At 34.2% G+C, this 16,914-nt stretch overlaps 1 protein-coding gene across 4 annotated transcripts in view; it reads left to right on the top strand.

The window, feature by feature from the left end:
* Nucleotides 1-16,914, top strand: part of LOC148279582 (serine/threonine-protein kinase 32A) — a 174,979-nt gene that overhangs the window by 135,891 nt on the left and 22,174 nt on the right. For all 4 annotated transcript variants that reach the window (XM_088229707.1, XM_088229705.1, XM_088229706.1 and 1 more), the window contains 2 exons: nucleotides 6,599-6,758; nucleotides 10,625-10,662. In XM_088229707.1, the coding sequence (XP_088085833.1) occupies nucleotides 6,599-6,758; nucleotides 10,625-10,662 (198 nt within the window). The remainder of the gene's footprint in view (nucleotides 1-6,598; nucleotides 6,759-10,624; nucleotides 10,663-16,914) is intronic.

Here is a 16,914-nt window from a genome sequence, read left to right as displayed (position 1 = left end):
GTTTCCAGGGCACTTTTACTGCTCAGTTGGCACATTAAAATTGGCCACCAAGCGTTATCAAAGACTACTTTAATGTTGATAAAGATTGCTATGATCATTTTCTTGTCTTGCAATGCAGTCCTGATTACCTTGACTGATGCGTTAAGAGCGTCTTCTGTTAATTTTTGGGGTGTAAATCCGTAATTGTTTCCAACCTAACGTACTTTTGTGATGAAAATGCCAGTTAATCCGATTGATCATCATTTTTTCAAGTAATTTACCAAATACCGAGATGAATCCGATCGGTCTGTAGGACTTGATGTCTTGAAAGCATCCTTTCCCGATTTGGGTATGACAATAACCCTCACCATTTTCCATTGAATTGGAAGGTGGCTCACTCTGATACATGCACTATACATACCCAGTACCAGCGACCTGTCTACGTTAAAGAAGTGAAGGCAGATGTCCGCGGTGAAATGGTCTTCACCGGGCGCCCTTTCTGGATTGATATTTGATATTAATAGTGGTTTTTATTTACAATAATCATACTATTGAAAAGGTTCAGGAAAAAAAGTAACAACTTGCAAATTGTTTATTAATACAAATTGCGCAAAAACATACAAAGCGAAAACTGGTTATCCACCTTATCTTTTAATAATGCACACGATTGTGCGATTTTATTGAAAAAACATTAAATAATTATATTGAAGCGGCTTTGACTCAATCCGTATTAAAAATAAAAGCTAGATTTCGACAAATAAAGCCATGGATTACCCATGGAATTGTTGTCTATCCGCAAAAAAGATAATCTTTTTCGACTTTTTAAAAGTTATCTACAAAACATAAAATTATCATTATTTTATAAAAAAAATATAGAAACAACCTAACAAAGATTATTAAACGGACTAAAGAAACATATTTGAGAGAATGACAATAAAAAAAGGCGAATGATAAACGATATAACTGAAAGAAAATGTAATGTTTCTAATCCGATACAAAATATTAAACTGTAATTAATCAATTAATTCAAGCAGATAAGGAACCAAAACAGATGGCTAATCACTTTCACGATTTCTTTTCTAAGGTCGGTGAAAATCTTGCAAAAAAATATTAATCCAGATTTTAAAAACGATATCCTCGAAAACAGTGTAAATGAAGTAAAGTTTGATTCTTTTGGTGAAATAGAAGAAGATAAAATTTAAAAAAAACACAATAATAGTCTCAGAAACTCTGCCAGTCCATGTTTTGATTATGTAACTGTCCCTTTAATCAAAACTTCATTACCTTTTATAAGTAAACCAATTACTCATATTGTAAATACAAGCTTGAAAAATGAAGTTTTTCCAAAAAACTATAAACAAACAAAAATAGTCCCCATAAACAAGAACGGAGATCACAAAGAACTTACCAACTAACGTCCAATCTCTCTTTTATCAAATTTTGCCAAAATATTTGAAAAAGTAGTCAAAAAGCAACTGTTAATTTATCTAAAAGCAAAAAACATACTTAACGGTAATCAGTATGGCTTTTAAAAAAATATAAGCACTCAAGATGTCATAGATAAGTTAACTTCAATGATATACAATTCATTGGATAAGAGTAATAGGGTACATGCTATATTTGTAGATCTAAGAAAATCTTTTGACAGTGTATCACTCGTCAGACGGATAAATAGACTGAAATTTTATGGGATTGATGAAACGGTTTTTGTGTGGTTTGAAGAATTCTTAAAAAACAGAATCCAGTACACTAGCATAAATAAAACGTTGAGCGATTCAGCTTCTTTCTGCTTTGTATCCCACAAAGTACTATTCTAGGTCCTATGCGATTTATAATGTATGTCAATATAATGTTCAGTTTACCACTTAAGGGCGAAGTCATTTCTTATGCCGATGATACTGGGATGATTTTTAATGAAAACACTTGGAATGAGGTTAATAAAGTGGCTAATATAGACTTAAAAGTTTTTAAAGAGTGGTTGGATCAAAGTTACTTGACAATGAATTCAGAAAAAATCCACTACCTAACATTCACATTAAACAATAGAAATAGACAAAATCATATAGACCTAAAATCTCACGACAAAAACTGCGGAGACCATACAAATTGTTCTTCTCAATGTGTTACCCTGACCGAAAAATCTAAGATAAAATATCTGGGAATAATAATCGACCAAAATATCAAATGGAAAGAACAAATAAATTCAGTGTGCAAAAGACTAAGAAAATTATTTCACATATTTTTAAAGCTTAGAGGTATTTTATCGACGGATCAATTGAAGACAGTTTATTATGTTCTAGTACAGTCAATCATTCGATATGTAATAGTTGCATGGGGAGGGGCTTATAACGCTCATCTTAAACCATCCTTGTTCTCAACTACCGAACTGTTTATGTTTAAAATTAATGTTTTAAGAGTGGAGGATATCTACGGAAAGTGTTGTATGCTCCAGGTGCACAAGGAAAGCTTCCCATTGGACCGTATTACGGGAAGGTTAAGAACAAAATGCCTCGCTCTATTGAGCATTTAAACTACCACAGCCAAACATCATTATACTTTATACAAGAGCCAGACTCTTTTTTGGCAAGTTCAACCTTAATTGTTCCATTTTTTTACTGCATGTTTTGTTTTTTTAATCTTATAAAAGTTTTTATTGAAAAAAAAAAATATACATGTGAATGGACCATAGAAAAATAAATTGCTCGAAGCAACGTCACAGGAAGCATTCTCTGAAATTTTTACAGTATTCCAGCTACCGGGACAATCTTTCCCTTCACGTGCTACAAAGAAACTGACAATATTTTGTACGTACTGTTTGTATACTCAATAAAATAAATTAATAAATAAACACATTTTTGATAATATGCTATGTGAATGGCATAAATGGCGTGTATAAATAAACAGATAAAAATTTATTTTAGATAATTTATATAGATTATGCAAATTGCGAATGCAAATGGAAAATATTTATATCGATCATGAAAAAAAATGCAAGTTACCGAACTATCTTCACAAATTATAAGAAACCGGAACCTTTACTCCTCCAGCAGGGAACGTTTCCCCGCACTTCTTGTCCGCTCGCGGGGCGGGCCGGGAGCGCGCCACGCTTCATGGCGTAACTTCGTTAGCGCGAGCTTAGCGCTGTACACCGAACCTAGTATACACCTACATCGACAACGGATTCAATGATTTTATGGCATTTTTGTCTCCAATAATCACCGATATAGAAATATATGTACAGGAAGAATACCTTACGCGAATAGGCAGGCACCTAGTGGAAGCATCGCACGTTTCCCGTTTAAAAGCCTTTTCCGTCGGAGCTTGTAATCTGTTTTCCCCTGTTCCATTATCTTAATGGTCACATGTAACAACGTGAAGTACATAAATACTCCGCCATTTTGTGGGCGCCTCGAGTGTCTACTCAAATCTGAGAACGAGGCTCGGAATTTTAATATCGAAAACAATTTTCGAATCGTGGATTTCTACATTTCTTTTCTATTTTATCATCACGTCAATCGAACGGTGACTATTGAGGAATTGACTTAAACATCATTACAATTTACCTATTCGCTCTAGTGGTGCATAGGGCGTTGTATTAAAACGGTAAACGCAGCTTATCTCGATCATCTGTTTTGTCGAGATAAGGTGATCAGTCCCACGATTCAGGTTCCAGTCCGGGAACAATGAAATATTGTGAAATTGAAATACAAACTCACATTAATTCCTGCCTTCACTTAAATTCAAATTTAGAATAAAATAAATTGAATTGTCCATATTTATAGGGATGTAATACATAGTCATATACTCAATGTATATAAAAGATCAATAAATGATCTTAATTTAGTTAAAGTGTCCATATTGTTGGATTTAGCGACAGATTAAGGTACTGGCTCAAAAGCATTTACAAAAAATGCACATTACCTTTCTGAAATATATGCCTCGTTAAAATATATACACACATTTATATAAATATATATGTTTATATATATATGAACATACGAGTTTATTTGTACACCTCGCTCATTAAATCGACTTTATCTTGCGGAGTGCATGTTTGAGGTCTCACCTTCCAGTCTCATCAGTTTATGATACCTTGCCGGTAAAACAACTTTATGACTTCCTCGGGAAGAAATTCAGCCTACCTACAAACATTTGAACATACTCAGAACATTATTGGATAACTAAATTATTTCATAAATTTTTATATTTGTATTGACTGTAAGAGATTGTTGCAAAAACTCTGCCATTTAACCATATTATATACCTGCATAAATAATTGTTCTATTATACTGTATATTTTATGATCAGTAAAGATTATTACTACTGTTATTGAAACCACAAAATGGAATTTTTTATCAATTATGATAACATTTCTAGCGCTTACAATATAAAATTTACATAACTAAGTTACAGCTTCCAAGTATCTATCAATAGTATGGTAACATTTTTTATTAAAACACAACACTCTCGTAAACACTTTGGCACCTTAAATTTACTACATTTTATTTGATGCTAGATGAGGAAAAAATATTTTTAAACTCCTTGAAGAATCAAAGTCTCGTTCGATGTGTAATATGTTCGATAAAAGGAATATTCTTATATTTTCTCTTTCAAGGTTTTCAAAACATTTCTTTAATTACCCATTAAGTTGGAACTTTAACCGAGTTGAAAACTTTTTGTAATCCGAGGGTAGAAAACATGAAAGCATTTCTATCACGTACAAAATTGAGTGGGATTTTTAAAGTGATTAAGTTGGACAGAGTGAGATATTTCCTCGACTTCAAAATAATAATCAAACTCTAAGATTCTTGTCCTCGTTTTTAGTTTAATATTATTTATTTGTACAGCTCGTAATTATTGTGATAATATTTTTGCCTATAAATTCGATATTCGCCTGGATAGGTATACAATTTTTAAATTCAGCCACATCACTACTACTGCGGGAATGCTGTGTTTTTCCGAAAGTGTAGAATACAATTTGTTTCTTTTTTGGGTGATACCGTGTCTGTTGGATTTGTTCCGACGTTTCGGCTACCATTGCAGGAGCCATCTTCAGGATAAACTGAGTGTTTTGTAGAAGAAAAAAAACTATGTGTTCAAGTACTAGTAATTTGTACCGTGTCGCAGTCGGCAGTAGGTACATTTCTATTCATTTTTGTAGTATGTAGTGCTGGGAACAAGGTTGAGTTTAATTTCAGCCCGTCGTCTTTGTTTATGTTATTTGGGTGTCTGTGTATTTCAATTGCCTCTTTTATTATTCGTGCACTGTAATTACTGGGTTTATGAAAATTTTCGGTTCAAAGGCGAAAAAATTTCCGGTGTCCGTAAAGTGTTCCGCTATAGCAGATTTGTCAGGATGCCCAAGTTTACATGCTCTATTTGTTTGTCAATCTTTTTATTTGCTGCGCGCCCTGTCTGTCCTATGTACACTTTATCACATCCTTGGCAACTTACTTAGCCGACTGCCGACTGCGACACGGCACAAATTACTAGTACTTGAACACATGTTTTTTTTTCTACAAAACACTTAGTTTACCCTGAAAATGGCTCCTGCAAAGGTAGCCGAAACGTCGGAACAAATCCAACAGACACGGCATCACCCAAAAAAAAAACAAATTGATAACAGTGACCGTGGAAACCTTCGCACCTGTGTAGAATACAAACTCTATTGACTTACATAATCCGTAAAAATTATTACATGACACTGTTCTACGTGGAGTAATTAAAAATATTTTGTAATTCAAAGTAATTCGATATACCTTAAAACGTCTGTCTCGTACAAAGAAGAAGGCATCGAAGAAATTGAAACTCGATACTTAATGCAGGTTACCCAACAGGTTAAGTCACGTTCTAATCACATTGCTCACACTGATATTTATGTACATTTTGAAATTTCATATTGGTGAAAAAAATGCTTTTCATGTGACAACTCACTTTGATAAATTTGTTAAATTATATTATAAATTTGTATATTTTAAGCGTTAACTTTATGATCAAACATTAAAATTAGTCACTGTTCCATATTAAAAATAAAATCACATCAACTCTGTGCCTAATTCATTATCCGCAAAGCACGCGAACCGTCATTTTTATTTTTATGATGAAGACAAATGAACTCCATTGTTTTACCATCAATCACAGTCCGATTGTTTCAGTAAATTATTATGCTGGAATATCAAAGCCGTTGTTTAAATAGAGTTATCTCACGAAAAAGTAGAGCACTCGATTGAACAAAACGAATTGTGCGTTTTCGTAATCCAATTTATTTTATTTCAATTAACCTGCAATTTGCATTTTGTCTAGTTTTTCTGAAACAAGTAATATTTTCTGTTATATCTTCGAGTATTTTGTATTTTTAAAATCATTTTAAAGACTTTCGAATACTTAATTTCTTATTTTGTGTATGACGGAGTAAACGATTAAGGCGCACGGAATGAATGCGGTACGCGATGGCGATATATTTCATTTTTGAATATCGACGCGCTGATTTTTAGACAAACCCGACCGGGTAGCGTCACAACGCACTACCGCATTTCTTCCGTGCGCCTTTAATGTAGACCCCGCATATAGCTTAAACGTACCTAGTAAATGTACGCTGTAAACACATTTTGTTTTTCAGACGAGGAAGACCTTTTCATGGTATCGGATCTCCTACTCGGAGGAGACCTCCGTTACCATATTCAGCATCAGGTAGTATTCTCCAAAAATTCAGTCGTCCTGATGGTGTATGAATTGGCAACAGCTCTTGACTACCTTCACGGAAAAAGAATAGTTCACAGGTTAGTAAAAAAATATAGATGGAAAACAAATTTAGCAAAAAAAAATAAATTAAAAATATTACTGATAAAGTTATTGAAATTATGAATTATTATTATTGAGCTTCTTTGCGATATTTTACTGTATTAGTGTGCAAAAAGAAAAAAACAAAGCTGTTCCGTAAAAATTGTCCATAGGTGCATTATGATATTATGAAACGTGTTAATGAATGAACGCATAACGGCATAAAATAACAACATAAGATATGCGACGAAAGTGAGGTTTCGTGAATAAACATTTGAATATGTTTTTGGTCACCTATACTCCCCGAATATTGCGCGTCGGACTGACTATGCCTTACTAAAATCTAAGAAATCGAGATTTCGCATTTCCGTTTTCCCTCTTCAAAAATTGAACCGTATTTGTTTTTTTTTTTAAGAAATAATATTAGAAATAAATTTGATGTTTCAGGACGTTTTTTTTTTTCAAACATAGTTAACTATTTTTAAAAATCATTTATTTATTTTATATAAAAAGGTAAACATGAATAAAAAATTTTTTTAAGGAAAAATAACGAAACCCACTAAACCGCTTTACCGGCTTGTCAGCAGCTTTCTTATTTTTCCTTTACAAAGAGAAACGTTGGAGAAATTATATACATATAAATAATAATATCAGCATTATTAAGAACTAAAAGCATACGTATTTTTTACACAAAAACTATTAACAAAAGTTTAAATAGATGACGGTTAACATAAAATATTAATCAATACAAAGCCTTGTTTCATATAAGCCATTTCAAAAGAAAATACTAGATTTCACCCCCTCGGGAGTCAAGGAGAATTAAGACTAACAAATTACAAATGGAAGACTAGGCATTTACAGGGCTTATGACCTGTCATTGGCTAGTTTAAGTGGCCAATTTACAAACTGTGTACCATTCACCATTTTGCCTATGTTTGAACATCCATATTTCTTCAATTCTTCCATTTGTTGATTTTAGTGAAGTCAAAGAGCTAAAACCTTTATTTTTGTGAAGAGATTCATATGACTGAATTATTTCCGAACTAGGCAACGCCCGAAAACAATTTTCTAATTTTTAAACTTCTTCTTGGACCAGTTGGTTTCATTACAATATTTGAGTTTGTCCAAATGTTTGTACACAAAAGACTGGATTTCACCCCTCGGGAGTCACTAAGATTAACAAATTACAACAGGGATGGAGAATACCTTAAATAAGCGAATATGGAAGTCTAGGCATTATTAACAGGGCTTATTGTTTTTCCATTTCGTATAATTTTTAACCGCCTTGTAAAAAAATTAATTTTGTGACTTGGATATTTTTCTTAATAGGACTTTAAACGTTATTTTCTTGTAAAGGTTGGGCTTTAAATGTATACCTAGTTTCAATTACCAATAATTTAATAATCGTAAAACATTCAAATGTTTTGTTTATTTTTTAGAAACTAGAATAAATGAAAATTTTAATAATATCTAAGTTTTAAAAATTATATGGTCCAAGTGAGTTCCACCAAGCTGTTAACATTGTTTAAGGCGGATTTGCAAATTCTCGAAAAACACGTAGAAAAGTTGCCCGCGGGAAGGTTCTTGTTCGATGTTTTGTTTTAACTGATTTATTGTTGATGGATTGTCTTCGTAGACTCTTGATTTTAAGTATCCCCACAAAAATAGTCACACGGGCTAAGATCCAGGCTCCGTGAAAGCCACTCGATGTCTCCACCTCGTGAAATGAGTTTCCCGGGGAACATCTTCAAACGGTCGAAGATAGGTATCATTCGGTTTTAACTTTTGCATCGGTAAAACATAGTAATTTATAGGCTTTTAAATGTAAACCGTGACGTAAGATTCTTCGTTAAGTGGTCCTCCTCTTGTTTAAGGCTTGACTTCTCTCGCGAGTTGATTGTTGCGGATTTCCCTTACTGATTCACTAACACGCTTAATAACTTCTGGTACCCTCGCCGACTTCGGGTGGCCTTCATTCAGTATTCTTACTGTTGAACTGGTTGTTTTAAATGTTTAGATAAATATTTGGGTAAATTGTAAGAGCGCAAATATTTCTTAAAAAAAAAACCGAAGTGAGCCCGGTACATTCGTCTCAAAATCGTCACGGAATAATTGTTTACGTAATATGCGCGAACACAAAACGCGCACTGCTTTCCCGTGAATGGCTCCACGGCGACTAAAAATTTCACGAAGAAGCGCATCTAACACTACCTTTCGCACCGCGCTTGCCCCGCGTATTTATACAAAAATAACAAAGCAAACCGCGAACACAGTTAAGGCCCGCCCTGAATAATTCTAAATGAAAATAGGTAAATCTAAAGAATCACGAATTGCGTGACGGGTTTTGTGATTCCTTCATTTTTTTCTTTCTAACAAATATTTGGAAAAAGACTAGACGAAATTTAAAAATAAAATTTTATTTTACATCTAGAAAACACATAGGATATGGAACAAGAAACCAACTTTGGTACAAAGCCTACATGGGATGAATTAAGCAGATTAACCTCTTGCTGTAGTGGAACTTTCTGGAAGTTTATGTTCGATATTCTTGTTAGAAAACTTCACTTCTGTTTACTTCATGTGTACAATTATAATAGCCTAGTAATTAAAAGGCGTGGAAAACTTTTACCCAAAGCAAATACACAGTCTTAAGTCGTACGATCAAAGCAGATGCAGATGACGACATGTTTTTTTTTAATGCTATTAGTTTTTAGTCACCCGGAAATAAATTCATAGTGTCAGCTGACATGCTATCATATAAAGGACCGTGCAGTATCAAAATCCACATTTTATGTATGCAAAAAATTAAACACCTTCTTTTTCTTCGCAGTTTCAATCCTGGGGATTGGTTTGCAGCAAAGTCCCGCATCTCGTCCTCCATCGGTCTCTATTTTCTGCACCCCTTTTTAGTTCGACATATGAGGCGCAGTTTAAATCTTCGCACACTCGCTCCAAATATTCCCGTCAGAGGCGCCCTCTATAATTTGTCCCCTGAGCCATTTCCTCTATGAATGTCGTCGTGCAAGAGACCCTCATGGTGCATTATCTGGCCGATCCGTCGGACTCGCTTCTCTGAGATGGTTTTGATTAGGTGCCTACCTTATTCGATGCTGTTGAGAACCTCGTCATTAGTGATTTAGTCTCTCCAGAAAATTCCTAATATTTTTCTGTAGCACCACATCTCGAAGGCCTATAGTTTATTTTTATCTCTTTCGGTAAGGCACCATATCTCATAACCGTACATCAATATGCTCCATACATATGTTTTGGCAAGTTACTTGCGGAGTTTTAGATAGATATTATTCGACTCAAAAATCTCAAATTGAACATCAAAACATTCAAATTACTAATGAAAAATTGCTTATGCATACGCATATTATGCCAAGGAAGTAGTGCATAAAATCAAGTTACCACTAGGAAGTAAATAGATCACTTTTGACAATATTCATAAGCGGTAACATCCTTAGTTATATTATGTAGTTCTGACAAAGTCGATTTGGGCAGCCTCAGACAGTTCCAATATGCGGTCAAGTTCAGTGCTCAGTGTTACTTAGTTTATTAAACATGTAATAATACACATCAAAGCGTATCATCGTTTTCTTCTATCAATATCCTACTGAGTAGAAGCTCCTGTGCATCCGGATGCATTCATTCCTCCATATTTATATACATTCAAGGTACATTTACAGTGCTTACGACCTGTCACTGAACGGTTTACATAATCAGTTTATTCACCGCGTATCATTCACGATTTTTATGTTGTTTTATCACACTATGATATCTCTGTTTTTTTTAAACGTGTTTTTTTGAATTTCGTTTGTTTTTAAAAATTTTTGTTATTTATGTTTGTACATTTTTGTTTCAGGGATATTAAACCGGATAACATTTTACTGGATGAAGACGGTAAGGCGATATAACTTTTACTAGCTGATATTTCTACCGTATAAGGTTACTTATTCTCTCATAAAGTAGGAAAACCGAAAAATGAATTTTGAAATTACACCTATCACTTTAACGCACGTTTATAAGCAATTTATTTTACAGGTGGCATTACGTACGAAAACAATTACAATTAATGTAAATAAGTATTTATTTTAGATTCATTCTAAAGCGCTGATATTTGAAAAGTATCTTATTATATTGTATCTACTATTATTATTTATTTTATGACATAATATAATCGCTTGATAGAAATGGCAAACACTTAAAAATTTTAGTATACATCGTCAACAGAGACTCTTTGACGACTTCTACTCCGAGAATACTGACTACCCACCTACTACGCAATTAGCTGTTAGTAACGTTACTTCAAAGACCGTTTGGAGTTTACTTTGTAGTCAATAGTGCACTTTCGAACGTTACTGTTGCGTTACTTTTGCTCATCTCGCATAACATGGAACTTTTTCGATCATTTGTTATGATCGGTCTATATAAAGGTGTCTCAAAACTTGAATTTTATTTTCTTTTTGAAACACATACTGCAGTTGAATTTTGAGGGTGTTTTCTTTTCAATCTAAATTATGGACACGGAGGTTGCGTGTGTAGCGCAAAATCTGACGAATGCTCGCCGTGGCTTTGACATCAAATTCAAATTCAAACTTTGTTAAATATTGCGATAGCGAAGATCATTGACCCTTTACTGCATTGTCGGTTGCTTAGTCAAAAAAATACCTTCGATGATTCCGCTAATCCAAAATCCAAACAACACCGTCACGGACTGCTGATGCATCGCCCGTTGGTTTTCGGTCCCCCGAGTTTTACAGTTCTGTTTATTGACGTATCCATCAAGTTGGAGATGCGCCTCATCGATAAAGATATTTTTTTGGAAAAATAATCATCGACTTGTTGATGCTTCCTTATCCAATTGACGAATGTTCAGCGCTGAGCATGGTCTGTTGGCTTTAAGTGTCGTGTAAATTGAATCTTGTAAGCGCGCATGTGCAAGTTTTTAGTCAAAATCTGTTGCAAAGAGCTTCCGAAGACGTTTAATCGTTGACAACGATGACGAATGGAGATGAATGGGTGTTCATGTACTCTTTCTCTAAATACCGCAATGTTTTCAAGCGATCAATTCTTACAAAGACGGTTACCCGCTTTAACATCTTAAACGGAGCCGACTATTTCAAATTTATTAATTATAATTCCCCACAGCGCAGCGGCTCAAAATGGCGTATACTAATGACCAGAAAATGTGCGACGTTTTTGAATATTTTCGAATTTCGGTTATGAATTTACACAGTTTCTATGCGCTGCTCGACTGAAAAACACTGCATATCTTAACTTTGAAATTTGTCGACGACAACTGCAAAATATCCGCGTTCTATATTTGACACAACGAAAATTATTCGAAATTCAAAATTCAAGTAGGGTTTTGAGAAACTCGTTACTATACACATGTTATGTACCTTCTGGTAAATATTTACTAATGGGAACTCCAATTGATTCGTCTGTTTTAGTAACCATAATGAAAATATACCTTAAGACATATCACGTGTGTTACTTTTAGTTTATTGTGCGTTATCTAGGTATTCACGCGTGTTTTGGCACATTTGTCGGTTACTTTATCTATCTAGCCATTTCGATTAAAAATTCGGAGAGGATGTACCTACTAAAAATGTTCAAATGGTATCTATTATTGGTAAAACAATGAACATTTGAAACGAGATGATGGTCATAAACTCTAAAAAAATATTTCAACAATTTATTTTTTTGCACTTTGTTATGCTCAAGTAGAAATAGAGTAATAAAAACATCGTCTCCCTTTGAAAAAATATAGCTTTGATGCGTGACATTGTTAGAATAAATAATTGGGTAATTTAATCAGATTCACTGATTTAGGGCATGATTTGTCCTGCCCCCACTCCCATCAACACCCCACCGCCTACTGCCGCCGACTCCGGTACGCGTAACTTTCGAAACAATAGTTATACTTTAAATCTGTCTATAGAACTCGTCTTTTGTTATTAGAAGAAGTGGATTGTTGAACTAACTAAGTACACAATATACATATAAACACAATACAGATGTTACGTGGGCGTGGGTGGTAATTTTTTAAAATGAAATCCCACAAATCTGTGTATCTATATAAATATTGTATAATATATGTCAAGATGTTGAAATTCCTTATATTTATATTTGAACATTTAGTAAAACTAAAAGATTCTTCCGATAAGTGTGCACTTACCATGAAGGAAGTGCATGGATGATCTCACACTAGTTTGGTCATACAAATCCACAAAATATGGTAAAATTAGGGTTGATTTGTTTTGTTATATTCTTTTTTGATGAGAGAAGAAATGAAAAATCGAAATATTGACGAAACGAGAATCGAACGAGGGCTCAAAAGATGGAAAATATTTTTTCATCAATTACAATATGAAAATAGACAAAACAAAGGGCCCAGTTGCTGGAAGAGAAGAAGTGACCGAAAATGTTGTTCTGGGTGGCGTCACCATCGAGCGTGTGGAGGATTTCTCAAGGCTGCAAAATATCTCAAGGTGGTCGCTCGAAGGCAGAGATTATAAGTAAAATCTAAAGTTGGCAGCCTCTGTGGTGTAAGGGCTAAGACACTCACACACGGATGATTTCGGGTTGAATTCCCGATGAGAACATAAAAAAAACATGTAATTTTTCTCAACCCTGGGTGTTATGTGCTGCACTTCACCACTTTAATTTTGCGTCCTGGCCTGTTGCATTGCAGAAAAAAAAATACAAATTCAAAATTATTTTAAAGGCAAGAATATCTTGCAAAGATAAATCTAAGATCTTTAAACCTCTTAACATTGATATCAATATTCGGAAAAAATTCGTTAAAACTTGTCCGGAGTAAGCTTCGTTATGGCAGCAAAACGGCCAACAAACCCCCTTCTCGGTGATGTGTAGTAAAGCTAGGGTTTCCTAGGACAGCGTTAAGCTAGGGTTTCCTAGGACAGCGGTGCCCGTATTTTAACGGCCGTAGTGAACGGTGATGCGGTAGACAGCCGTCGTAACGTTGACTAGAGAGTGGTTTCTTAGTGAAACGGTGTTAAATGGTGTTGATAACACCGTTTTCCTATTAAACCACACTCTAGTCACCGTTACGACGGTTATCCACCGCATCACCGTTCACTACGGCCGTTAAAATACGGGCACCGCTGTCCTAGGAAACCCTAGCTTTACCCGTATCTTAACGGCCATAGTGAACGGTGATGCGGTGGACAGCCGTCGTAACGTTGACTAGAGAGTGGTTTCCTAGGAAAACGGTGTTATCAACACCATTTAACTGTAGGCTGTCCACCGCATCACCGTTCACTACGGCCGTTAAGATACGGGCACCGCTGTCTTAGGAAACCCTAGCTTTAGTACACATTGCGTCAAACAACTTTATTATCTCCATAAACATAATAAATTATTTATTCAAATATTTTTGATTTCTTTGTTATGCATTAACGTTTTTGTTTAAATGTTTTTTACTACGAAATAAATTATTATTGAGCATAGAAAAATCATTTTATTTATTAATTATTTATTTATTTATTTATTTTAAAGAAGTTATTTCAAAAATCGGACATAAATGACCTTTACTTATGCGTCGCACCAAATAACACACTCTTTACGTCTCATTCTCGATACTACTGGTACCTACATTTGGGAGCGAGAGACAATTTCACTCGTCACACGCGCTAATAGCAAAGTTACTAGAACTTCTGCCAGATTTTAGAAGTAACACCAGTAACTCTCCGGGTTTTGTTCGGGTGGTCTTTTTGCTGGCGCTGCAAACGTGAGCTAATGGTTTTTTTCATATTTTTAGCAATTAGATTTAAAATATCATTACTTTTAACTTCAATAAATAATGACTTCCGGTAATACAAGTTCACAAACAATACAAATGACATTGGTAAAAAAAATATTTTTTTTACATTTAGATATTGTTTATCAATTATATTATGTTAACACAACATGAAAAAATAATCCAAAAAAAATATTTTTCTTTTTTTAATTGACTAAATTAATTAAATTTTATTAATATTATGAGAGTTATTACAATAAATTATATTACGTAATTAACTTGAAGAACTATTTGATTTATTATAGAAATAAAAGACAAGCGATACTTTAATCCATGAATTTGGAATATGCAGTGACTGGTTTCATCATGACATCTTCGAGACTGGTGTTCTGACGCCACTGCGCACAGTTTCTAACTGAGTCTTATCCTATCAAATCCTCGTCTAATACCAAAGAAAACTAAAGAATACAAAAATTAAAATACAAATATATTTGATTACAGTTTATATATTTAAAAAAATATTGTGTTTCAAACATTATATGTGCAAGTAAACATACATATCCTGTTTACGTTATTTAAAAGTTAAATTATCGATTAAAAGTCTGATGACATTTATATAAGCAAAAAAGATAATGTGATGTAATTTTATTGTTTTGTGGCCATATATGTTAACAAGTGCTGTGTATATTCTCTATCACAGGCGCAATTGCAATAACTCTTAATAAAATAAATACAAAATCAAAAGTCAACCATTAAAATGTCAGTTGATGAATCTTTTATGGATAATTTTGTTGATTACATCAACAGCACATCCTCTAAAATTCATAGTGCACCGGCTGTACTCACTGAGCCGTCATGTCGAGCCACAAAAGACACAAGTTCGCATACCGACCGATTTAATTGGAGTTTTGACTGTTACGAATCAGATGGCACTTGCAATGGGCAAACTGTAAGGCTCCTATTGAAGCGCTAAAATCAAATAAGTTATCTGGACCTACTTAGAGTTTTATACCATCAGCAAACTCAGAATAAAACAAAAAATATTCGATGCCTCCGATAACAATCAACAGAGCGCCAGCATTCCCGGCGCGGCATGCTTTATTTGTTTTTTCGGAAAATAAATCCACGTTACAAACATCAGAATCAACTTTAAAAAAAAATAGAAGCGCAATTAACCCTTCTAAAAAGGTGTTTAAATAACAGGAGCGAAGCAAATTAAAAGTGAGGGAAAAGTAATTTACTCGAATTCTCACGGAGAAGCTTTAAAGCTTGCTAATCACCCGGAAATATCTGGTGCTAGATTAAAGGCAACGGTGGCAACTCATAGCTTTTCACGCATTATCATCCATGGATTGGAACAAAACACCTCATACAATGACGTCATAAATACAATATATCTGCAGACTCATGATAAGACAGGTATACCGCTTGAAGATCTAAAGAACCAATTCATAATGTCCCATAAATTGAACCCTCGAACGGGAAAGTGTACATTTTAATTAAGAGTGTTTTCTTCCGTGCGTCATTTTTAAATTTATTTTTTTAAGTTGACCATTGATTAGGAATTACATAAAGTCAGAAACTATGTCGATTTCTTGAGATGCGGTCATTGCCAATTTTATGACCACATAGCATTTCGATATACTACTGACTCACATACTTGTTCCTACTGTGCCAAACTCGAATATAACCGTGATGTCTGCCCCAGCTCTGACAAGTCTCCGCTATGTGCTACGTGCAAATTCTTTAAAAAACCCACCACTCACATAACGGGAACTAAAGACTGCCCTGCGTGTCAATCTGCCGAAACAAAAGAATTGTAACGGATTGATTTTTTAATCCAAAGTCGGAATCTTGAACGTAGTTTCTGTATTTATTATCAGAACATTCGAGGTATAAACACTAAGTTAAATAAATATCTTGAGATGTAATATTTCTACAGGATGTAAATACAATTTTCTATTTTCCACTGAAACCTGGCAATCTGACAATATCATGTCAACCAAACTAGGACTAACTGAGCATAATGTATTTTGTTGTGATCGTTCAGTATTTTTAAATAAAAATCAAGGTGATAGTGTCCTGATATGTGTAAATAATTTTTTTTCTTGTTACTTAGTTGAGTTTTTTAGCAATATTGCAGATCTAATTAAATTTTGTGTTTCAGTTGGTTCCAAAAAATTGTAATCAGTTGTGTTTAAATTCCACCTTCTTCGTCTATTGATGCCTTCAAGGCCCCCACAGAATTAGTAGAACGAGTTTCCACGGATGCGAATTCTCTGCTAATATGTGGAGATTACAATATGCCTTAAGTATCTTAGATTAATGATAGAGATGGAGCTAAAACACAAAGCCCCGATACGTCTCAAACAGCGGTTGTAGTAAAC

Source organism: Micrasema longulum, unplaced genomic scaffold, assembly GCF_059751315.1.
Source record: "Micrasema longulum isolate JH-2025_06_02 unplaced genomic scaffold, ASM5975131v1 h1tg000698l, whole genome shotgun sequence".
NCBI classification, from domain to species: domain Eukaryota; kingdom Metazoa; phylum Arthropoda; class Insecta; order Trichoptera; family Brachycentridae; genus Micrasema; species Micrasema longulum.
The sequence above is the reverse complement of the archived record's forward strand: the minus strand, read 5'-3'. Positions and strand labels throughout refer to the sequence as shown.